Source organism: Larimichthys crocea, chromosome XX, assembly GCF_000972845.2.
Source record: "Larimichthys crocea isolate SSNF chromosome XX, L_crocea_2.0, whole genome shotgun sequence".
Lineage (NCBI taxonomy): Eukaryota > Metazoa > Chordata > Actinopteri > Sciaenidae > Larimichthys > Larimichthys crocea.
Window position 1 is genome coordinate 13341582 of NC_040030.1, and position 24640 is coordinate 13366221.

The following is a 24640-nucleotide window of genomic DNA, read 5'->3' on the forward strand; positions in this document are numbered from 1 at the left end:
GGACGTTTCTTTTCACGTATTTAATTTATTCTTAAAATATTTCATGATAAAAAAATGTATGTAAATGACTCTAATACTTCTGCAATGCTTCCTCGGCTTCCTCTTTCGCTCTCTCCTCGTTGTACTCGTCGCCATTCGGAGAGAGAGAGGCCAGATTTGTGCGAACAAACACAAGCACAAAAATAAATTAAGAGATCAAAACCCATAGAGAGGAAATGAGTCAGTATTCCACACCGTGTACAATACAATATCATAGCAAATTAGCAGATTTCAATGGCTTCCACTGACTACCATAGATTTACAATGTTCAGTTGGCTGCAGATCAGTCCTCAATAAATTGTGTCACTTTCCTTTTTTTTTCCATTAATGGTTCTGATAGACAGTGACTTGTAGATGACCATGAAAAGAAAGCGGCTACTGAGGTGTGAACAAAAAAACCTGGGACTACGAGCCAGCAGTAATGAGAACAACAGCATTTGTTCACATCCTACTAAACTGCCATTGTGACCACATTTTAAGTCCAATAAGCTTCTCTACAAAGGTACAACATATAAAACTGTTAAATATATAACTTTTTAGGGCCTTTCAAAATACATTTAATGACATTTCTTTACTCCTTCTTTTCAGACTCAACAGCATTTATACTCTCCGTAGATATTCATCATCTCTTTGATATGATTTGCGCTGCTTATCCGTGACCAACGCTTCCTGCAAGCTGTCCCAACCGTAGCTACTGAAAAATGCAAATCAGATTTTTTTTCTTTTTTTGTTTTTTTCGATACACAGTTATACGTATGTAGTACCTATATCTCCAGTTCCAAAATACAGTGGTGGGCTTAGATTGAGAAAAAAAACGTCTGTCTGGAAAGTTTTTAAAAGTACTCCTTTGATTGTGTACGGTACATACGCCACCAGACGCCAGGTTCAGTTTGCATCAGTCCACTTGTGCACCGTGTCTCTGTGGGGGAGGGCAGTCGTCGGTCGGTGGTGACACAAACAGCAAGTTCACAAAGTCTCTGTCTGTGTTTGCCAGATGGTCCGCTCTGTCATATGGATCGTATTTGTTGTTTTGCTCTTTGGTCTATAAAAATATGGGAGGTTTACTCCAGCAGAAGGCCTATTCACAGCAGAGTGCGCTCAGTTTGTTTTTTTTAACGGCCTCGCAAGGTGATCCAAGAAGCAACAGGGTCTGGTCTGTAATGATCCCGTCTTTGCTCTGGAGGTCCTGCTCTAGAGGCTAGGATGTGATGTGGGAAAATCCCCTTATTCAAAGCAGTTAGCAGTTTCAAACAGAGGATTTCCAATGAGGCAAAAACCATTCATGGGATTTTTAAGGTGTCCGATCCTCCGTGGCACGAGCGGGCACTGCTAACTTCACAGAGCAGGCAGATAGAGTGAAGAGGAGGTGGACGCAACATTTTGACCCTACGACAGATAGCAGGAGGGAGCAGTCATAAACCCAGAGGAGCCGGTCACAGGAAATAGACAGTGTTTAACAGCGAGTGGTTTGTCCAGTGTCCAGGGGAGAGTTTGCTCCCTCAAACAGTCACTCCCTGGTTTTCCCATCTCTGGCTGCGTTATGAGACCTGTGAATCAATAAGCACACAACAAATATGAGATGATAGTTTGAGCACATTGCCACTCTTGTCTCAGCTTCTGAGAGGAGTTAACTTATTCACTTCTGAAGGTTTATTTATGCAATTTCAGTATTTTTTCTTCGTAGTGCCTGTATATTGAGAAAATTTGACATCATCTAAATGAAAATACGAACATTTCCTGTCATCTCACATCCAGCATAGTAAAACTTTTTGTTTTAACAATTTGGAAATTTGTCATTTACCTAAGCCTTCAAAATTAAATAACTTGTCTTTGTGGCAGAAATGTCTGTCATAAATATTCTGTTCTCTTCTTTTAAGCATTGTTGGCAATAGCTTATTGGGGTTCTTCCCAAGGTTGATGAGGAGACTAATGTCATTCTCATGTGTGTCCATAGGATAGGTGACAATTAGGTTAGGTTAGAATGAATTATGCTAAGCTCATTGGTAGGTGGACCCTTATATTGAGCGTACATCATCTAACTCACAGCAAGAAGGCGAATAGGCATAATTCCCAAAATGATGAACAATTCCTGAAAGTCTTTGGAAGGAAAATTTGTCTTTGCAATATACATGTGTCTGCTCTTTTGCATAAATACTCTCTTCTCCTTTTAAAGAGTTGCTTGACATTTCAGACTCTTGCCAAATTAGATGACACCATTCTGTATGCTACATAAGTACAGCCAGCAGACTATTAGTTTAACTAAAAACAGGAAACATTAAAACAGCTAGCCTGACTCTGTATGAGGGTACCCGAATCTGCCAACTAAGACCTCCCAACATAACAGATTATATCTTGTGTATTTAGTCTATTGAAAAAAACAAAGTGCGGCAACTTCTCATCTAATTCTTGTTTGGAACCCTGATATGCACCTTTTCCAAAAAGTTGAACTAAAACTAATTAAAAGCAAAAAAACACTTTTTTTGGGCAGAATCATTGGATACATTATGTGTCTCTGTAAGAAATGTGCATACCCATTGCCTCTTACCAAATGGAAATGTTAATTAGAGCACACTGAATACAACATCAGAGCATAAAAAAAAAAAAAAATTCAACAGCTTACTCTCTGTCAAATCAAGTGTTTTTTTTGTCAAATATTTAGAATTCTTCAGCGGGTGCAACCCAATAACGAAATCAGTCTCACAGTGCAGAGACTGAGAAACAATTAATCTACCACAGAAAGGCAAATCTGGAAGCCTCCTCACCATCTGGCCCCCGCCAGTCACACAGCCAACTTGATAGAGGCGCCGATGCCTTACAAGACTGCTGCATTGCCACTGAAGCTTAATTCATAATAATGAAAAAACTCTTGATGATTTCACAGGGTGCAAATTGCCATGAAAGGGGCAGGTGTTGGGTGGAGTACTTGCATGTATCACAGATGACAATGTCTGATGCTCTGGGAATAATAAACATCTCAATGAGCTCGGAGGTTTAATAGAGATAATGTCATGGTTTTTGTTGGAGCCGGGCATTAAATGACCCAGAGGTGTAACAGCTTAAAGCAGGGTGAGGACTGTGCTACCTGCTCGACTGTGACCGCTGCCCAAACAGGTGTTTTAACCCGGTGCAGGCACACTCCCTCATGTCGGTGCCTCCTAGTGGGCTGACAGTCGCACTGAATGGTCAAAGAGCCACAGATAAAATGGAAGCAGGAGAGAGTCGCTGCATAGAAACAGAAATCTCAAGAGGGAAGGAACCCAAATGAATTTAAAATAGAAGTCTGGCACAAAGGTCTTGTTTGTGTAAGTTACCACATAGTCTGTGTCTACCATGGTAATTTTTTTATATTCCTTCTATGTTCCTCTCCCTTTTTCTCACACCCGCACTGTGGCAAATGGTTCCCTATAAATCTCACACGGAAATCTCATCTCAGGGAAATGCAAGCCTTCTATTAAAAAGAGGAACGAATGTCAGATGAATATGAGATGAATTTGCCCTATGAATAAAATTCACAGGCCCTAGGTGATTATTACCTCGGGTTTATCAGGAAACGACCGTATTACTCTATTTTATATCTTATAACAGCGAGAGAATATTTTACATTTTTGTGCTGGGGGAATGCAGAGTTGAGGGAAATGTGCTGCAGAACCCGTCTGGCTATTGAACACATGGACAAACTTTGAATAAAGTGGGGTCTGGCTGTTTAAACAAGACCAGAAAGAGAATCAGACGAATTCGAGTGAGACTGATAACTGCTGCAGGTGTCACAGTAACAGAAGGGAAAGTCATGGACAGAATCCATCTGTGTTAATGTCTAATCTGTGCAGACTTCTCCTGTTGTAGAGCAAGCAGGCAATCCACTCAATACATATTGATATTTACCAAGCAGCGATCAATAGAGGATGAGGAAAACATTTGATTTTAGGGACGTTACGTAGAGTGTCCTATCTCTGGGCAAAGCTGAAGTGCTTGGATAAATGACTGAATGAATTAAACACGCATTTTAGCTTGATTTTGTATGCATTTTGCATGTGCATTCAAGTGAAAGTGCATACCACCACATCTGCTGGAGCCAAAGAAAATTATACACAATACATATGGAGTCAAACTCCAGCTGGGAAGTAGAGGATTTAAAGCAAATGCGCCCGAACACATGGCCCCGGTTTGACATTTCTTCTCTGCGTGAACTCTCGCTGACTCCCCTCAAAATGTCACAGCACGGTGACCCACGGCGAACGTGTCAATGGGCACGTATGAAAGAAAATTGATCTACTGTGCTTCTCCAAACTCTTTATCGGAGACTCTGATAGATGTGAATAATGCAAGTCAGGAGTTCGCAGCTGATTAAATGATGTATGACTGAATGATTTTCTACATTTTCCGCAAGCTTTGCAGGGAGCTGCTGAAAACATCTAAAGGGATGAAACCTTTTCTTCTCATCTGTCGTTCTGAAGTTCTCCATGCTTTTTTTTGGAACAACTCACTATACTTGTTTCTGAAACTTGTTCGTGCCCTCGCTGTCTAATGTTAAGTCTTGTGCAGTTATGCACGCTCTCTTTCGGATCGGAGCACGCAGAGGCGCACAATAGCTTGGCGGATGAATATTCATAAGTGAACTTGTAGGTTAGGAATGATCCACAGGTTAATAAGGGAAAAGGGAAATCGCTCATTACATGCTGTGAAGCTGGATAATGCCTGAAGCAGATGCTGAGATCAAAACACATGAACATGTATGCACGGGCCTCCAGACACTAGGCCCCATTCCACATTAAGAGAGAGTTCAAAGCTATCTAGGGTGTTATGTCATTATCAGCCCTTTCATATTGCATTTCTTCAGAACATCAAAGCAAACACAGTTTGCTATCTGCATTCTACGATCTGATCAGAACTTTAATGCTCAAGAGGAAACATTAGAACAGATTTAACATCGCACTCGTACAACGGTGGCATCAGGAAGGATTAAAAAAAATGTCATTTGATTTGTTTTAGATACAAACATCACTCAATACACTGAAGTGTGCGCATTGTATCTGTTCATACAGTGTATTGCACGGACCAGATCAGATGATTGCAGGCTTCCTTTATACATTGTATTATAGGATCAAATGTTTTAAATCCAATCTTAGATAGCCTTCTGTGTTAGCCAGTGAACAATAATCTTCTATATGATGCACTCTGAGAGGATCAGAGTTTACAGCATACATTCTACCACGTGTCTACATTTTCAAATTTACTGAGGACTTGCTGTCTGGGCCGAAAAAGCAGCAGGATCAGATTTTTTTTTTTTTTCCTCAAAAGCAAATCATAACATGGGTCATAAATGCTCACAATATTGACCGACAGAAGAGCCTGGTTTTCAGAAACTCTATGAGATTGGGCATTTTTATGACTTTGGCCTCATCCCTTTTACTGCACTGTACGTTAAATTTACTACATGGCTACTCTCTATTTCCCAATCACATACATTAATATCTGAGAGTCTGCCTGGCGCCTTGTTTTATTCGAGCTCGCAGACGCCATCTGACACAATACTTTAAAGACAATATACAAGGCGCGCCAATAAAGCCGGGCAAAAACAAGCTGGAAATAAACCGATGGGTTTTACTGGTATTGCTTCACACATGGATTTTTTTGTGTGGTTAAACACACACTGGGGAGCTGGGGGAGCTTATGGAAAAATGAGTAAGCCAAATAAAGATATCAAACAAACAGACAGTTCTGTCTGGATTCTCTCTCATGTGTGCCCACGTTTCCTGTTGTTTGCATGTTCTGCTGAAAGTGGAGGATGTTGATGTGTCTGTGGTTTTAAAACTATAATATTAGTAGTAATGATTTTCATTAGATCACAGGGAAAAAAACTAGGCGCATGAAACTCAATTACCCACTTTATCAACCGCCACAAAATTGATTTTGTATATAGTACCCACAGGCTCGTGGTGAATGAGATGACCATCAGGACACTTTCATTATTTTTTGAATTAAAAAACTTCTATCTATGAATAACAACAATAACAAGATGTGACTGCTCTCCCTGCAGCGTCATTAAAAGCTGTTCTGTCACAAATTAAAAGATATCTGGAGTTCAGGGGTTTTCTGTTGTACCTTGCTGCCTCCATGAGGCCCTTGGTGCTCTGTAGCTGCTTGTGTTGCTTCCTGCCTTTGCGGGACCAGGGTTTGGGTGGAGTTGTTGTTGTTGTTGTTGTTGTTGTGGTGGTGTTGTTGGTGGTGGTAGGGTGGTGTTGGTGGTGTTGGTAGATGGTTTTTGGCTGTCTGTCAAGGGGTCATCAATGCTCTCCATAGTGCAAGAGTGTCGAGGGGGACTCTTGTCGCGTCATAGAGCCTGGGGGGAAGAGAGGGAGAGGAAACAGGGAGGAGGAGAGGTGGAGGTGGTATGGTTATCAAGCTCATAATGAGGATGCAGTGTTTTATTTTGAATGTATTTTTCATATTTAGACACAGTCACACCACCATCACCACCACAACCACCATTATCAGGTGTCTTGAAAATGTGCCTGCTTGGCTTTCTACAAACCTGATGAGCTGTTCCGTGGCTGTGTTTGTCACAAGGAAACGGTTCTGTGCATGTAGCGTTAAATATAGAAGTGTGGGAGTAAAGCAGGGTCTGATTCTGCACCCACATAAATTGCAAAATACAAAGACGGCTTGTGTTTTTTCCAGTGATTAGTTTTTTAATCATCATTGACTTGTTAAGCAATAAAATCAAATAAAACAGCAATAAAATCATCAATACATTCATAATGAATCATTGTTAAGTCATTTGTAATTTAACTACTTTTTGTTTAACATAATAGTCCTTTATAAGGACACCTTATTTAAACATCATGTTCTCTTTTTATCTATAAGGCTTTTTAGCCATCACAGAGTTCAATATCTCAACAACAATCATGGATTGACATGACATTTTACACAGATATTCGTGGTCCCCAGAAGATGAAGCCTGCTAACTTTTATGATCCCCTAATTCTATACTATCCTGTATCATCACCACCAGTTAAAAGTGTTCACTCATCCACTCAGCAAAATATTAGTTTTTTATCCATACATTCATGGTCCCCAGGGGATGAACCCTAATAATGACTTTGGGATTCCTTGACTTTTCCTTGGCACCATCATAAGCATTGTACTGCCTAATATGATTACCAAAATGACATTCCCATCAGCCACAGCCATAGTTTGTTTTTAGTGCCAACTAGCATGCCAACATACTGAGCTAAGGTGGTCAACTTTGTAAACATTGTACCTGCTAAACATCAGCATGTTAGCATTCAAGTCAATGTGAGCAGTTAGCATGACAAGCCTATGATTAAGTGTTAATCAATGGATAAAAAAAAAAGGCGGGATATGGAAAAAAAAATTACATAATCACAATGCTCTAAACAGTGCTGTTTTCTCAGTGGCACATACATGGTTTTCAACAGCAACAATAAACTGTATTGTGTGAGTGTGCACATTGTTCTCGCATGTGTACATTTGGTGTTTCCTGCTTGTTGGAATAAACCTGCAGCTGTGCTAACTGGGAGCTGCTCGCAGTGCAAGAACAAGCCAACAATCACTTCAAATCAACTGGCTTTTTTTTTTTTTTGGGTACAAAGAAATGGCTGAAATCTGGGAACTGGGCGATGTTGACACTTGGCATTAAATACGATGTATAAGTAGGGGTGTTTTCATTGGCTAGCAGAGGCTTTGGGTTTAAAGACAATGCTCACTTAACAGATCAATCCCAAAAGCTCTTAGGCTATTGATAAGAACCTAAAAAGACAGACTTTCTTGTTCTTGCTAAAAAAGACAAGTATATTTCCCAGGTTCCCAAAATGGAGGACTTGCTATTCTCCAAGCTGAGACTATGTGCTGACTTGGCTCCCTTTAGAAGGAAGCTGGCAGACAGAGCTAATGGTTAGCAGCAACAGGGCCTCTTTTTCTTCCTCTCCTTCTCCCTGCCTGTCTGTCTGGGGTGGCCAAGCAGCTGTCTTCTTAGTGGTGATTCTGTTCAACCCACTGTTGGATGAGCCTGGAGGGCCCAGAGGGATCAATTACCAAGGCCGGTACCGACCCAGAGCCACAGGGGGGATGTGGTGATGGTGGAGCTTTGGGGGATCCCATCAGACCCAGCCTGAGCTGGATCCACAGAGAGAGGAAGAAACAGAAAGGAAGTGATGGGGCAGGGGAGGGGGATGGTGGTGGAAGGTTTGGGGGGAAGAGGAGGGAGGCCCTCGGCACTGGCTTACAAACCCCAATCGAAAGAGCTTTTTCATACTCCGCCGAACACATGCTGTCACTGGCAGATGTATAAATGCGTAAATACTCTCGAAGCTTACAGGGAGACACAGACTGGCCTGGGGATTGTCATGTGCAAACGGCAACCTTTGTCAAAAAGGACTGTTAGTGTGAGGATGAAATCAGGCTTTGTGATACTCCATGCATGTACTGTACCCACAATATCTATGGCTACACAGCTCATATTATCAAACATATACTGTTTCATAGTATTTCTTCATTTGCAGAGGTACCATTATGAATCGTCCTTCCTCTACCCTCAACTTAAACTCTCTTCTTTCCACCCAAATCCCCTTCCTAACCTCCTTTTTTTTCCCCTGTCCACTAATCTCCTCTCCTCTCTGAAAAGTCTTGATTACAGTAATCACAGTCTTTCTCTCAGTAGGTGCCACTTCTCTGTAGCACTCTGTTCACAGCCTAAATACCCCAATCAGGACCAGTCTAATGGAACATATGATTAAGACCCTGTTAGACATTTAGTCATTGTTTCAGGGCTGTTTTTTTACATTTTAAATCACTGTGTCCTGCCATGTTTGGACATGATGGTGTGTTGTATGATCAAATGTGCACAGTACTCAACAAGACAAGTGGATGCATTTCACTGAATTTCAGGATAACAAATGCTCTTCGTTGGTGTGTCACTGTCACATTGAAAACACTGGTTGAAGCACGTGTTGACAGTTTTTTCCTGCAGTTGGATTTTGTGAAATTATAACTTAGTGAGAGAAAAAACTACTTTCGAAAGGAACGCCTTTTTTTAACAACTTAACAGGCACTTAAAGGCTTAACGGCATGACCCACTCCTTGATGCGCACCAACCGAAAATGACTTAAATAATGTTTTACGACGGCGTACGTCCATCTGGCTCAAATATCTTTCCCCGTCTTTCACTCGTGCTGCTCTTTTCTTCTCCCACGTCGCTTTTTTCGGTCCCTGTTTTGAATTTCCGTCTTATCAGGCTGTCACAAAAGCCTGTCAGATAACCTGAGGTGATTTCGCTTTTCTCTCTCTAATGGTGCTCTCGCTTTCCTTCTTTCTCACCGAGCTCTCCCCCCCGTTGGCACACGCAGAGAGAGAAAGCTCCTTGTGCCGTTTCATCTGCCAGTCTAAAATGGTGGAGGGCACAACGCAGAGCATCGACCTCTCTTGAGAGAGACAGCAGTAAGCCTTTTACTGAGAGAAAGGAGGTATGAGAGATGACTGCTGAGACTACATATCGCTTGGCCAAAAGAGAGATCTTGACTGTGGTAACTGTTATAAAATGCATATTCAAATCATTTAGCATCATGGCGAGAGGAAAGCATATTGGTGGGAAATTAACGCCTACCTGTTGATGAGCTTTACATGGACCATGCCTTCCATTCTGTCATGACACAATGGCCAAAGCAGTTTAGGGAGACCAAACCTACCCATGTAGGTTTGGTCTCCCTGTGATGTCTATTGCAGATTTGCCACCAGAATCTTGTAGTCATTTTTTAAATACAGGTTTTTTTTCAAGTTCATACAAACGTAAACAAATGTTGGCTTTTCATTTCTAGCCGACAACCATGGATTTTGTTGTTTTGATGAAATGAGGACTGATGTAATAATCTGTAGCTAAGTTTAAGTGTAAGCTAATGGTAACATTACAACTACAGTTTCCAGCAGACTTTGAACTTGGTTAAAAACATGAATCTTGTAAATGGTTCAGTTCTTAAATATGAATACACTTTTCTCACGCAGTAAATAACAAAAATAACGTTGGGCAGCAGTACTGTGAAAACCAATAAACCAAGCTAGAGGTGAGTACTACAAATTTGCAAAACCACCAAGAGAATTTGCAAACAATATATGTGAACAAAATTGATATCCCCTCATAGTACAGTATGTTATATTCAACTCATTCAACAATTTGATTTGAATCTTAGTCTAATAGTTTGATTGTCCAATGTGAGGAAGCAAAGACAAACTTGGCGTGTTGATCGTCTCTGCAACTCTCAAAAGGGCAATACAATAGTTCTAATTAGGGTTGCAAATGGCCGATAATTCTGCATAATCTCAGTGTATAAATTGCACGTTTTAATAGTGAACATATTTCACAATAAAAAAGCAATACTCTAGATCTAGGTCTTATTGCATGCTTTGGTTATGTCCATTTAATTGGACTACATTCAGCAGCACACTCTTCATCACATGTACAGATAATCTTTCGGCCTTCCCTGTGAATAGGAATTCAACAAAATTATGAACACATTCAAAAGTGCATTCTCCCATCACATGTACAGTCCACACTACCGCACGGCCTGAGCCAAAGACAGCATGCTTTTAATCAAAACCTGATTTTATTACTGGAGTGCATATGTCTGATATTTTAGTTAAGCTGCAGATAAAGTACACAGTGTGACTTTTTCCAAACCTTCTGGTAATTTTTGCTATAGCTGTTGCCATGTGGGAAGTAGTTTGACTGAACATGCTAATTGAGAAGTCTAATTCATCTACCTTTATTAATTCTTGTTAAACGGGTCAACTCATTTAATTAAAGTTTGACTCAACGAAATTGATATTTTTTTTATTTCTAATAAAAGGGTTTACAATTCTGTCTGCTCAGATAGAGTTTCTAGCTTCATGGAGAATACATTAATTCATTCATTTTCCATAACTGTTTATTAGGGTCGCATGGGGCTGGAACTGATCCCAGCTAACGTGGGCGAGAGGCAGGAATACACACTGGACAAGTCACCCATTCATCACATGACACATAGAGACAATTATTCACACTCACGTTTACACCTACGGGCAATTTAGAGTCACTAATTAACCTATAAACCTGCATATCTTTGGACTATGGGAGGAAGCTGAAGCACCTGCTAAATACAGCCAGTATCCACTATGTTTCCATTATAATTTTTTTATTTACAGTTATTCCCATGGGGAGTTTCCATCTTGAATATTCCTTATATGAACTTCAACACTAGGCAAGACAGTTTAACTTACTTGACATCTACAGCCATGGAAATGAGTGCTTTGTGGCAATTAATCAATTTGACTATTTAAAGTGCATAAGACAGGCTAGTCCAGCCATCTTGATGCATGTGTTATGCTGCAATTGTGTATCATACAATGGTATTCATCCTAACTCTTATTTATCAGGCAGTGCCATCAATTATTAGCTAAATTTAGCTGCCAAGGTGTCAGAAGATGAACTGCCTTTATAGTCTTATTGGTAAATGTGTAAAGCACCTCTGACATAATCAATAAGAAAAATGACAAATCTATACAAAAAAGTTCAGCTCAGAACTCTTTCCCTCACAGAAAACTCTCTGAAACAAACTTAAATGAGATTAACTTTTCTGGCTGATACTCTGGGTAGGTTTGGTCTCCCAATTTAAGCAACGATATCTGGCGTTAGTATGAGGAGCAAGTATGTTGATCAAACAGACTTATTTATCATTAACCATGATTATTGACTTAGATTTTCATCTATAAATGTTTTAAAAATGTGAATTTAGCTGCAAAAACAAGTTGAGGAGTGATTACCTTGATCCCTACAGTAGGTAATATCACAGAGGGCCTACCCATGAAATGTGTGAACTTAACAGATACTGAACTTACTTCTTACTTCAAACAAAACTATAGAGTTAGAAAACAGAAAACTGATAGGCCATATCATTATTCTTCCAAACTATCTTTCCAACTCAAAAAATAATTTGTTACACAACTAAATAATGTAGTCAGCTGTATTTGTAAATAACGTTAGATTACTATGGGGCTGCCTATTGTTCCAAATGTTCATTATTCCATTACACTAACTACATTAGCCCAATAAATGTCCCATTGGACCAACATCCCAAAAACAAAAGCCCACTCTGAAGGCCTATTTTTCTAAAAGTACACCCTGACCCTGGAATTTTTTGCCATTAATATCCCAACATGCAGGAAAGAACAAAGTTAAATGACATTCATTGTCCTGGTTACAGTCATGGGACCTTTGTCATCTTGGTAATAATGATAAACATATGGTTAACATTGTGAAACAGTTCCAGTTTGGTTGGGTTAAGGAAAAGATCATGGATTAGGTTAAAATAAGTTTGTTAGTTTTGTCAGTTTAATTACATTCAAAAGGTGGTAATACTGGAGTGTGTATTTTCAGCAATGGGTGATGACTTTAGGGATATCAGGTTGTTGGACAAATGGACTTTTGATGATTTGGGAATTTTCTTTTCGACTTTCTAGAGTTTCACAATGATGGGCTGTTGGAACACATGCATGGCAGCAGTTACTGTACATCTACTATCACTACACTATGTACAACACTGTAGATAGATAGAGCAAGTAAAGACAGTCGAAAGTATTCCTTATGTTTTTGCTCAGGGGCTTTCAGTTTTGGAAAGGCTTTGAAAGAACTCTCACTACAGACATGCACACATCTTGACAGGCCTGCTGAGCTTAGTTACAGTTACTAAGCTATGACAGGACTATTGTTATTCAGGGTCAGTGTTTATTGGACGGTCAATTGCCAGAACACTTGGACATTTAGATACATCAGTTATGTTTTGACAGATCTTTCTTGCCAGTATTTCTCTAAGTGATTATTTATCATTTTTATGCCCATATGGGTCGCCATAAGGCATTGGTCTTGGCAGACATCTGGTTTTGTATTCAGTTAAAACAGAAAGAAAATAAAGTAGTTGTTGATGGACACAAAGTTGAGTGTCCATGTGCATTTTATTGTTTCAGTAACACAGTTAAGTGAAACCAAGGAGCTCATTTACAGTCTTGATATGGTTCGTCTGAGGAATTCCATTTTCTGTTAGGTCAATCCTTTAGAGGAGAAACATGTCACTGTATCAGCGAGACTCTCGATACTGAAATAAATCATGTGCTATGGCTTCACAAGTGCACCTCTATTGGATATGTGTCCTTTTCAGCTGCGGTTGTTACTGCGATGCTAATAAAAGTAACCTCACTCAAAACATCACTGTCAACAATAAGCAAAGTACATATCAATCTTCATATGTTTCTTCTGGGGCCCGGCCGTAGAAAAATCCATATTGTGTTTTTATTGACAAGAACAACATGTACTCTTCAAAGTGGAGTCGTACTAAGATTAATGCATAGAGAGGGGACAGAGAGGAGGCAAGAGTGAAGGGTGAAAATGTATTTAAAAAAATAAAAAAATATATAGCAAGCGAAAGCGAGAACAGTCTGAGAAGGAGTATGCGAGAAAGTTATTTTTAAAAATACGCACATCAAATGGTGGCTGCTCAGATGACTGACATCCTGTAGGTTGTGGGAAAACGCAGAGCATACATTGTACTGGGCTGTGTTGCTGACTAAAGGTACAGAAGAGGTCAGCAGCGTCATCCTGAACAACAATCTCCTGCAAACTCTCAAACATCTGACCAATACACGCTACCCACCTCTTGACATTTGTCCAAAATAGCCCTTTATGAGGCGATGTTGGCTATGGGTTTGAGTCAGATTGACTTGGATTAGTCAAATGCCCTGAGGGACAGGTCTGTTTGTCTGCATTGATGTTTTCGCACAAACACCTGACAGACAGGTCGGACATGTTCAGCGGACTGTGCACAGCCAACAGTCATCCTTAGGCAATATTGGGGCGGCTGCAGTTTGGGTTTAACCTTGAAAAGCCTCAGGGAAGGGGCCATTTGTTCAAAGTTAACCAGAGGGATGACTGAGGAGTAAATTGTTTGTTTGTTTTTTTTTTTGCCCATAATTCTCCCTTAGGTCTGCAGATAACAAAAGGTTTATGTAATTTCTGCTTTGGAGTGAATTGACCTTCACCTTTTTATTGCATTTTAGGCAATTTTAGGTCACATGCATTGCTTGTGAATCACTTTCCTAAAATCTTCTCGACTTCCCTCCAGTGGCCCGAGATTAAATGGAGCGGTCACATTAGGCCAGTTCATCCATCACATAAATTAATATTTTGAGAAGAATTTTAAACAATGACCTGAAACTGCATGTTGCCACTATTAGATTTCTTGACAGTGAAAGCTGCTTAAACACACACTCAAACCCACACAGAGGCTGGCACAGATGAGTGCACATAGCTGTCCAGCCATTTGACTAGCTGTCACCAAGCTTAAAGTAGCCAATGAAGCAAGCAAGGAATACCTGTCACGTCCCACATAGTGTCAGCATAAGCCGATGAGAGGTACATTGACTGACATCCTAAGCAGCATATGAAATGTACAAGTAGGCCAAAGCATACAGGGACACCCTCAGCAAGAAAGCAGGGATGCATATTCATAACGATGGATACGCAAACAGTTGAAAACGCACACCAGCATGTTAACATACACGTGACAATACAGATGCATAGGAACAAGCCTTTACCAATGCATTTGCATACTCAGCTTCCTCCAGTACACACACACAGAAGCTCCTATATCTGTCAAATACAATAGCTATATGTTAACTATGATTGTGTTTGTGGGAGGGGGGAGGAGGAGTATCTGCCTGCCCTGATAACAAATTACAGTCTAGGTGGAACATGTAACAGGTGTCACCCCCAGTCTTCACAACCAGGTATATTCAGGCTGGAGTGCAGGGCAACAGCTGACTGATAAACAATATAATCTAGGTTTAAGCATTCAGCGTCTGTTATGTACAGTATATGTGTGTGGATGTGTGCTGTTTGTCTCCCAGCAGGAAGGCATAAACAAGTGTGTCAGCTGATGACTAAATCATGACCGATGCATTAATGATGCCCCATCGGTCCTTGGCGTTCACCCACTGACATTCACAGATAGGGCAGCTGTGTTGTACGCATGTTGTGTAACATGTTTCTCAACTGAGACCTCTTTAATTAATACAGTATAGACTGTGTATGAAGGCGGGAGAGCAACGGCGTTTATGTTCCTCGTAAAGCAGGCACTAGGGCTATAGAAGTGAGGAGGTAGGAAGGTGTGTGTGTATGTGTTGAAGTCTGGGGTGAAGTGGAGAGAAGGAGGCTTGGAGAGCTGGAAATAGGGTATGGAGGACGGGTGGTTGAATGAATGGGTGGCATCGCAGTGAATACAAGCAGTGGCTCCCCCATCTGCTGCCATCATTAACATTAAAAGCGTCCCTAATTCAAGCTAATTGCTGGCGACGAGAAAGTAAACAAACCGTGTAGAGTATGTGGAGATGAGCTGAAGATGAGGAGGGCGGGAGAGGAACATTTTCAGGGGATTGTGAAGTGAATGCTGAACTGGGTTTCTGCTGTTATCAGTGTACTTGTGGCTGACAGTGACTAAGCTATCCAAAAGTAGGCTACAGATATGGGATAAAGAACTACCAAGACCACATCACTTTTGCTAAAGAGCCACAAGTGGCAACGATGCTACACTCAATTTTCTTTTATTACCCAAGATTCTCCTGATTGTTTAAAGCTGCACTGCACATCTTGTCCCTCTGTAGTTCCCTTTAGTCCAGTGATTCTCAACTGGTGGGTCGCGGACCCGTTCTCAGTGGGTCGCGGGCCTTTGCCTGGGAAAAAAATGTTAAGAACAAAATCCTGTGCTTTTATTTTGAAGTGGATTTTTTATGCCGCGGAGTGCCGTCTATTCACAATCGCCACAGTAGGTGGCGATAAAGCCTTGTAATGTTAATAGACACCCACCAAACTGCACCATCTTTTCATTAAATAAATTTGAGAAGTTGAAAATTTTCCTCAATTTGGGTCACGGCTTGTCCTTTAGGGGTGATGGTGGGTCCCGAAGCCAGACCAGTTGAGAACCACTGCTTTAGTCCAATGGAGAATTTTAGTGTCTTTCAGCTCATTGTTTTGATTGTTTTACAAACCTACATCTTTACTGGTTTGATTCTGCCCCACTGCACTCATTATCTTGGTTTCCTGTAACAACAGGTTGATCCAGACATCAGGGGGTGGGGTGGTCATAGTAAAACATTCAGTGGCTATTTTGCATTGAATTTTGTGGTGACCAAAACGGCTAAAACAGCTAAAAGAAGAGTGAATATTGGATTTAAAGCCACTCAATGCCCAGAAAGCTCGTTTGATCAGCTTTGAAGTGATAAGTCAGTGTCGGTGCTGTTTTCAGCTCAATGTTTTCACCTTAAAAGTGGCCCCAAAAAACACCACCAACAACAAAAAATACAATACTGTTTAAAGACATCATTATGACCTGGCTGCGAGTGACTGAAATAGGACCACAAACAGGAATAAACATGTCTCCTGTTGAGTTACGATGTGTTTACTACTTTACAAATAGAGAGTAATAAAGTCGGTGATTGATTTGACATGCAAGCATTAGCTAACATTAGCAACTGTACCGGTCACGCCAGACCAAGTAAGGCAGTAGCAGCGAAAACACCCCCGGGTGTATTGAATTGAGGAAGGGTGTGTTTTATTGCACAATACCAATACAGTTGAAGAATATATTGAACTAACAGCAAATACTGTATATGAGTTATATTACTTAAGCATGTTTAAATTGAAAATTAAGACCAAAACTGTGTGAATATCACTAAAATGTCTGATTTATTTGTTGAAATCATTACTGTGTTGCTCGCTTCATGACTCACTTCTAATTTTTGTAACTGTTAAAGGCTGTCACCTCTCCCAACCCCCTTTGCACACTCTCCAAGAAAGTGGGAGACCGGAGCTGAAGCTTTGGCTGTCTGGAAGGAGATGTCAGCCAAATTTGTAATAAAATTTGTCTACGTAAATCACACAGGGTTCATCTGCAAAACAGCGTCCAAAAAACACACACAGCAGAACGTAAATTTGGCAGTGCAACACTTACTGAGACGGCCGGGACCCCGCCTCAAGAGATTTGGCAAATATTACCTACATATTAGCTACCTAAGTCGGCTATGTACTACAACACGGCTGTATATATTGCTGTAACAATGATTCATCTTGTTAAAATGGCTTCAGTGATGTTAAAAACTGTTTCATCATTAGTGTGTCTACTCAGTCCATAATAGATTTTTGATTCAAAAGCTTAATTTTCAGCTCATGTCATGTTCTCAGTGCCACCGGTGCAGTAAACACAAATATATTTTGCACACACCTACTGGTTTGTGAGTGGACTGTGTAACCCGGGGTGCTTAAAGAGAGCCTGAACTCACCGTGGTGGTTTTGACTCGGCCTCCGGGCTGTGTACAAGTCCAACCAGATTTATTGACTAACAGGTCACAGCCTTCATCCTCCAAACATGGCACCATCTCACACCACTGCTTTTTCCGAACAATACCAGCTGCAAGGAACACAGAAAGAGAGAGGGAGAAGGATTAAGGAGGTGAGAAAAAATCAGAGGCATAAACAGGTCTACAGGGAGGAGGATGCAGACATGTCATGATTAAAATGGAGAGAGTGGGTTGATGGAGAAAGAGAGATATGGGCAAAGATTCAACATGATGGAAAATGATGGAAAAGAGGGGATTTGGGAAAAAAAAAATGTTGAAATACATGGAGTGAAAAAGATGGAGAGATGTAGATGGGTAGAGAGATGGGTTATGCAGGTGGATGAAGAGCAATGAAGTAAAGAGACAATTGAGAGATATGAGAGGAGGGGATGACAGTGAGAGATGGGGGAAAGATGGAGAGAATCAGACAGATGGAGAGAGATGGAGTGAGCTGTGATCAGTCAGGTAAATAAATTCAAACATCACACATAATATTTAGCAAGTCTACAGCCCATCTTGCATTCTGCAACATCCCACCAGGATGAAGGCGAGCACATAAAGATCTGTGACATCTAATGCATTCCACAAGTCGTAACAACATGTTGTAATTTGTACTTTTTTGAGTCTCAACCTGTTATATTTCAGGTCTAGACTTCAGTTAGTGAGTTTCTCCTTTTCCCAGAAAAGCCCCGGGCTGGACCATATTACACTCACTTGTACTGTAGGCTTCACTTACAGACAGCACCGTAATGATGACGATGATAAATATAGTGACAATTTAATGTGAGGGGTTTTGTTCAGTTTGAGGAAACTGAAAGTGTTGCAGCTGCAATGTAATCTTGTGTATTTTTGTCCCAAATAGTGTCCCACGTTTTTGTTCTCCATGCGGTGGATGCACACTGAGGAGGGATTACTGTTACACATCTGACATTCTGTTAGCCTAACTGCTTGATTCCACCGCTGCACGGCTGCATTACGGACGCACTGCGGCTGCCAGAGCTGATCGCGGCTGTTCTAGACAATGATTGTGATCCCACCAGAAGCCCCACGGAACGTTTCGGTCCTGTGTGGTCCGCAGAGAACATGCAGCTTTTCTATTTTTGACGGAGGTTGCAACAACCCACGTCAACCTGCGCAGAGTGAATCGAGCTGGCCGGAAGTCAGACACACAAACGACATAGAGAATCCGGTTGATTTTCAAAATAAAAAGCCCCGTGCAAACTTCTGATTATAAAAACAGCTAAAAGGGGAAAAAGTTGAAGCACATAAATCGAGGGGAAACGACCAAATCTGAGCAAGTTAACAAAGTCTGGGAAAACATGCTGGTGGGATATGAAGATGGAGAACGGACTAAAACAGCTTTTGGGGTACAGTGGTCCCTCATTTATCACGGGGGATACGTTCTAAAAATGACCCGCAATAAACGAAATCCGCAAAGTAAGTTTTACAATTATTATACATATTTTAAGGCCGTAAAACCCCTAACCACACGCTTTCATACACCTTTTCTCAGACAGGCATTAACATTTTCTCACATTTCTCTCTTATTTAAACTATTATACTACTATATTAGTAAATGAAACCAAAGATCAAAACCTGTTTTAAAGGCCAAATTTTAACAAATTTAATTTTAATGATCAATCCACGAGATTTGACACATAAGAAATTATTACCAGTAACTCACACGTATTTCACAGTTTCACACACAGATCAAACCTTACAAACCTTACATAAAAACATAATGCCCTTTTTATAATTGTCTTAGGTTGGCATTGATGAGAAAAATAGTTGCACCAACAAACAAACTGGGTCAAGTTCATTAAAAGACTAATTATATGATCAAGTGTATGTTATGTATTGTCATTTCATGCCTTGCGTCCAACATTAATATCTATTAAGATAGGAATGTGTTTCTCTGCCAAGATTTTAATTTTCAGTGACAACCACTAGACCATTGTTTCGGGGTGCTCATGCCCAGCTGTTGCCATGATGTACATGGTTTTGGTAAAGAAAAATCCATACTGTATAGGGCTGATAATATAAAATAGAAAGCCTAAAACTTACACAGCTTGTGCTACTACAAGTATGTAATAATAGTACTGCAAACTATAATTAATACTGGTAAATATCCATGTGTTTAAAATCACTTGAAATGAACACTTCTGGAGCATGACGGACGTTGTTAATGAAGGGGTGTTTGAGCCCATGGGGGCAAGTCAGACAAAAAAAACAACTTACTATTGCAACTGCAGTCAATTAGGAACAGAAAATCAGACATAATAATATGCAGTTACCAGTTTCCGTAGGAGGGAATGATGCCGAATGAATAATCAATAAGCATTTGAAAAAGATGTCACGGGATCATAAATTTACATTTAACCTATGGCTTTTGAAATAGTGCCTCTATAATAATTATTATTATTTATATCTGTGCTAGATGCCAGAGAATAACAGCCTGACTGAAGGCGCTACTCAAAACCCTGGTAACCTTTGATGATTTATTATTTTTTAAATATTATTTTAAGGAGTTTATGGGGGGAAAAAGACAGAAAGAAATGAATTTATGGGTCATTATGTAGGTGGTGTAATGAGGTGCTTTTTGGGTGTAATAAGAATTCTGTCTGAAGATAAGCAGTCTAATCGCAGCCCTGTGTCTCGGGTTGGCTCACAATCTTCACAAATCAGAAATTACATTACAAAAAGACTCAAGAATAAAAAACTAGGGTCCACCTGCGTATATAAATCAGAGGGACAGAAAATGAAAAGAGATGAACTGAGATAGAAGGAGAACGGATGAAGACAAAGTAAAGGAGAAGCATATCTAGATAACATTCTTGACCATTACAGAATATGAGCAAGATAAAGGAAGACGGATACATACATTTATGCTCATATTCGTATGCATTTATGGATGGAAAATAGCATTCTTTAATGGATAACAGCGAAAGACGGAATGAATTACAGGGCATACATACATCATATTCTTTTGCCATGGCATTCATGGCATGCTTGCTCTCTTATAAAACATAAGGGAATTGTGCTTAGTTCCATATCTATAAATTTGCTCTAAGGGCACCTTCAGTAGCTGTCATAACCTTGCATGTAGATCATCAGTGAGCACTGTACCCAATGCTAATATCTGTTCACCATAAACAATATCTATATATCAATCAATCCATGAAATATGCATACCTTCTCAAGCACTACATGGCTAAATGATGAAAGTACTATGAACACTGTGTCAGCACAGTAAACGAGGAGCTTGAAATTGACACCAGTGTAAAGCATTATTATTGTTGAGTGCATTTTGCTGACATGCTGCTTGAGGTTGGATTACTTGACGCTACTGGAGTTCGCCTCAAGGCTAGCTGCACAAAAACAATCTAAAACACGTGTGACTTCAATATTTTCACTTCAGGGACAAAGTTACATGTGAGGAACGATGCAATTTCAAATAGCTCAAATATCTGAAAACTATCAAGCGTTGTCAGCAATGAGTATTTCTTGTAGATCGGCCACAAGTTAGACAGAGCACTTTGCTAAGCATATAACCCCTTTCCCAGTCCAGTTCCTGACAATTGTTGGCTCGACATTTCTGAATATCCAGAAATTATTTGGCTTCTTTTGTTCTGAATATCAGCATTTCGATTAGGGTGTTTCCAACACACCCACCAGATTTGTATCTTTATGGGGTTCGGTGTGCTTAAAAACTAACACCTGAACTAATGCCTGAAACCCCCTTGCCTCACACCTTCCTGACAACTTTGCCAAACCAACAGTCTGAATGTGTGCCCACTCCACAAAGCATTTGGCCAAGTATGCCAGAGCGACAGCATCAGCGCTTCTGAGGAAAGATTGTCGAAAGTGAACGCTGTTATCCCCATTTGATTAATTATCAAGTCTCCCCTCTCTATGATGTCAAGTCAAGTCACTTATTTCTTATGCTTACCCTTATCAGGGTTTTGGAGGCTGGAGCCTATCCCAGCTGACATTGGGCGAGAGGTGGGGTACACCCTGAACAAGTCGCTAATTCATCACAGGGCTGACACATAGAGACAACTGCACACCTTTGGACTGTGGGAGGAAGCCGGAGTACCGGTAGAAAACCCACGCAGATATGGGAAGAACATGCAAACTCCACACAGAATGGACCCAGCCATAGTTCGAACCAGGAACCACTGTGCCGCGTGTTAAAATCTGCGTGCTGCATGAATTCTAAAAATTGACATTCTCCATTTTGACTATAGATCATTGAATGCCCTTATTGCATCAATTTTTGGTATGGGCACATCACAATCAAGTAAAACAGTGGCTGAATGTACAGAGGATCCAACTGCAGCACCAATCAACAATTTAAAAAAAAGTAATCTATTCTTTCAATGAACCCAATCATCTTCTGAATTAGCATACCAGATGCTGCCTTCAAGCTGCACACTTCAAGTCCCAAGTTCAAGAAATCCTTTTCTTTCATCTACTGTGACTATTTTCAACAAGTGGCTTTTAAGAACTGCCCTCAACACATGCACAATATGACTCCTCTGGCCCTTGTCTTTTCCCTTTTAAAAGAACCAATTTCATCCTTTCAACATTTTATCACAGTTTATTATTTGTATTGTGTCTTTTGTGTGGTTTGTCCTGATGTCGTGTGAAGTATGCCAGTGCCAAAAACAAATTTCCATTTTTATGTAAATCTAGAGAAAAAGAACAACAACAGACACTACCTCAGCAGCATTAAATGTAGTTGTAGGGGACAGGATGTAAAGAAGGCTTTGTAAATGGAAAACGGAAGCAAGGCAGCAGGTAAGAAAATTCGAGGACATATTGAAAACACAACATTCACTGAGGTGAGAGAAAAGAACTTGCCAAACGTGAGCCTGAGGTCTGCCAGTGTTCTCAAGACTTTTTTTTGTTTATTTTTATTTAATCCATTGCTGTGAATTTATCTCACAAATGTTGTCAGCAAGGTCATTTATACATTTCACTAACAGGTTTTGCTTCGCTTCTGAATTACCATACAGTGGGGTGACCCTCAACTGATGAAGATGTATAGCGCTGTCAGGTAAATAATAATAATGAGGGAATGAATGCTGTTACGTGTGTGTACATATGCTTTTCGCTGCATGTGTTAGAAAACTAACTTTTGATTTAAAGAACTGTTATTTTAAAGTGATTAGATAACATAGTTTCATGCATGTCTACAAATCTTACACAATGCACCTTTAAGCTTAACCTGTAGTTGAGACCTATGTCACAATAGTGTCATATGAATGATATATGTATTAACTGCAAGGACATCTCATGTTGACAGAATAGATTTCCAGATGGTTTGGGCGATGATTGGAGATGTAAGTTGTCATTGTAAAATTATAGCACTTATAACACTATATAACAACATAGAGAGAGCTCTAAGCAGAATTATAGCCTCTTTTAGCATTTTTTCTGATATTCTTAAAATAAGCTTTGCTTAAACTGTAGCATTTAGTAGCTAACAAGTCAGATATTTCCCTCAGAAGTTGGTGGAGACCACAAAAGAGCTAAAAGAGAGTGAATATTGGGTCTTAACCAAGCGGCAACCTCCAGTGTTGGGAAATGAAGCCAATGAGGAAGTGATAAAAAACAATAATTCCTCAAGCAGTCGCTTGAGACAGGCTGCAGAAGTGAGTCAATCTCCATAATTGTCCGTATTAAAATGTCCAACTTCACAGCAGAAATAAAAATGTTTACAGCCTGGTTCACAAAATGGTTTTGGTCCCCATCCAGATGTCATTCCCAGGCCTGCCTTAGGTCCGCCAATGATCTACGTTTTTGCCAATATTTAGATTAACTGGGAGGCGGAGGAACCAATACATCCAACATGGTACCACATATTTTTGGCTTCAAAACAGCGCTTCAAAAACCAGAGCCAAAGCATGAGTGACATCACTCGTGCTCTGTCTGGTTTTTTATACTGACATTGGTCCTAACATTACATTTGCCAGGTGACCAGAAACATGACTTCCAATGAATTGACCCATATCTGCTATATGAATTGATAGGCAACTGTTTGTCAATATGCTAGCCATAACAACTTTATGCTTGATTTTAAGACATGTAAAAGGAAAACCCACATTTCAGGTATCAAACACTCATGCATCATTGCAGCAGCCTTCACAAGTTTGGTCCTAGTGGCCTGAGGGTGCAAGCTTTTCCTGTGCCTCTCTGTGCTGCCCTGGTGTATCTGGTACCATCTTTCCAATCATAGCAGGAAAAAAAAAGCCATTATCTGTGCAGTTGGGATCTTTAATGTTTCCTCTAGCCTATTTATTGCAGCATCTGGTGTAAATGTCTTTTAGGCTGTACTGTAAGCTCAGTATTTCGCCGACACTCAACAAATTGTGGCTAAATATGGTTAAAACAGCCAACTGCTCTAATGACAAATAAAAGCTGTGTATTGAACCATATTTTTTGTATAGTGGGACAACAGTGTGAAACCATTAGCTTCACAGTATCTTTACTAATTGAACTACTTGATTCTAAACATGTCTTTTTATACAAAATATATGTTTGTTTCTATTGCTTTGGACTTGGAGTGATTGAAAATGTTGCATCCTGTGATTACTCTGAAGAACCATTTATTGAAAAGTATAGTGGACTTTTTTGCTAACAGGCGACAAGTCCAATAACTACGATTTCTGATAGCCGACATGAAAAATCACAAAGACAAGTAAAGACACAGCCCTAATCTCTCACATTTGGATTCGCGTCACTAACTTAACTCATCTCCCAGCAACATCTTGGCCAATAGTGACACTATCTGTTCCCATTCGACCATATCACTGCAGTGCTGGTGTGAGCTCAGTGGCTTATGTTGAAACTTCTAAGATTCAAGTGTGATATGAAATAAAAACATCCCCTTAAACACATTCCACACACCCACACAGGCACAAACACAACAGTAAGCACAAGGCAGGCATGGACAGAAATAAACAGACACACACACACACAGGTTTGATGCTATATGTAAGGGGAAGGTATCAGCTGTGGTTTCATCAGCAGGAGATAAGGAGTAGAGAGGGAGAGAACATTATTACACCCTCCATGGGACACTTATCTTCCCACCAAATGGTAGATCACACTCATGTCAACAACCAGCATCTTGGCCTAATAAATTCTGCCTAATGCCATGCCAAGC

The 24640-nt window shown here is 40.2% G+C and overlaps 1 protein-coding gene across 2 annotated transcripts in view; it reads right to left on the minus strand.

The window, feature by feature from the left end:
* Positions 1-207: 207 nt before the first annotated feature.
* The window catches only part of tafa5 (TAFA chemokine like family member 5), a 145573-nt gene continuing 121140 nt past the window's right edge, over positions 208-24640 (minus strand). For both annotated transcript variants that reach the window (XM_019278935.2, XM_010740459.3), the window contains exons 3-5: positions 17413-17540; positions 6142-6379; positions 208-1586 (exon numbers count right to left, since the gene is read on the minus strand). In XM_019278935.2, coding sequence (XP_019134480.1) covers positions 6371-6379; positions 17413-17540 — 137 coding nt within the window. In that variant the 3' untranslated portion in view covers positions 208-1586; positions 6142-6370. The remainder of the gene's footprint in view (positions 1587-6141; positions 6380-17412; positions 17541-24640) is intronic.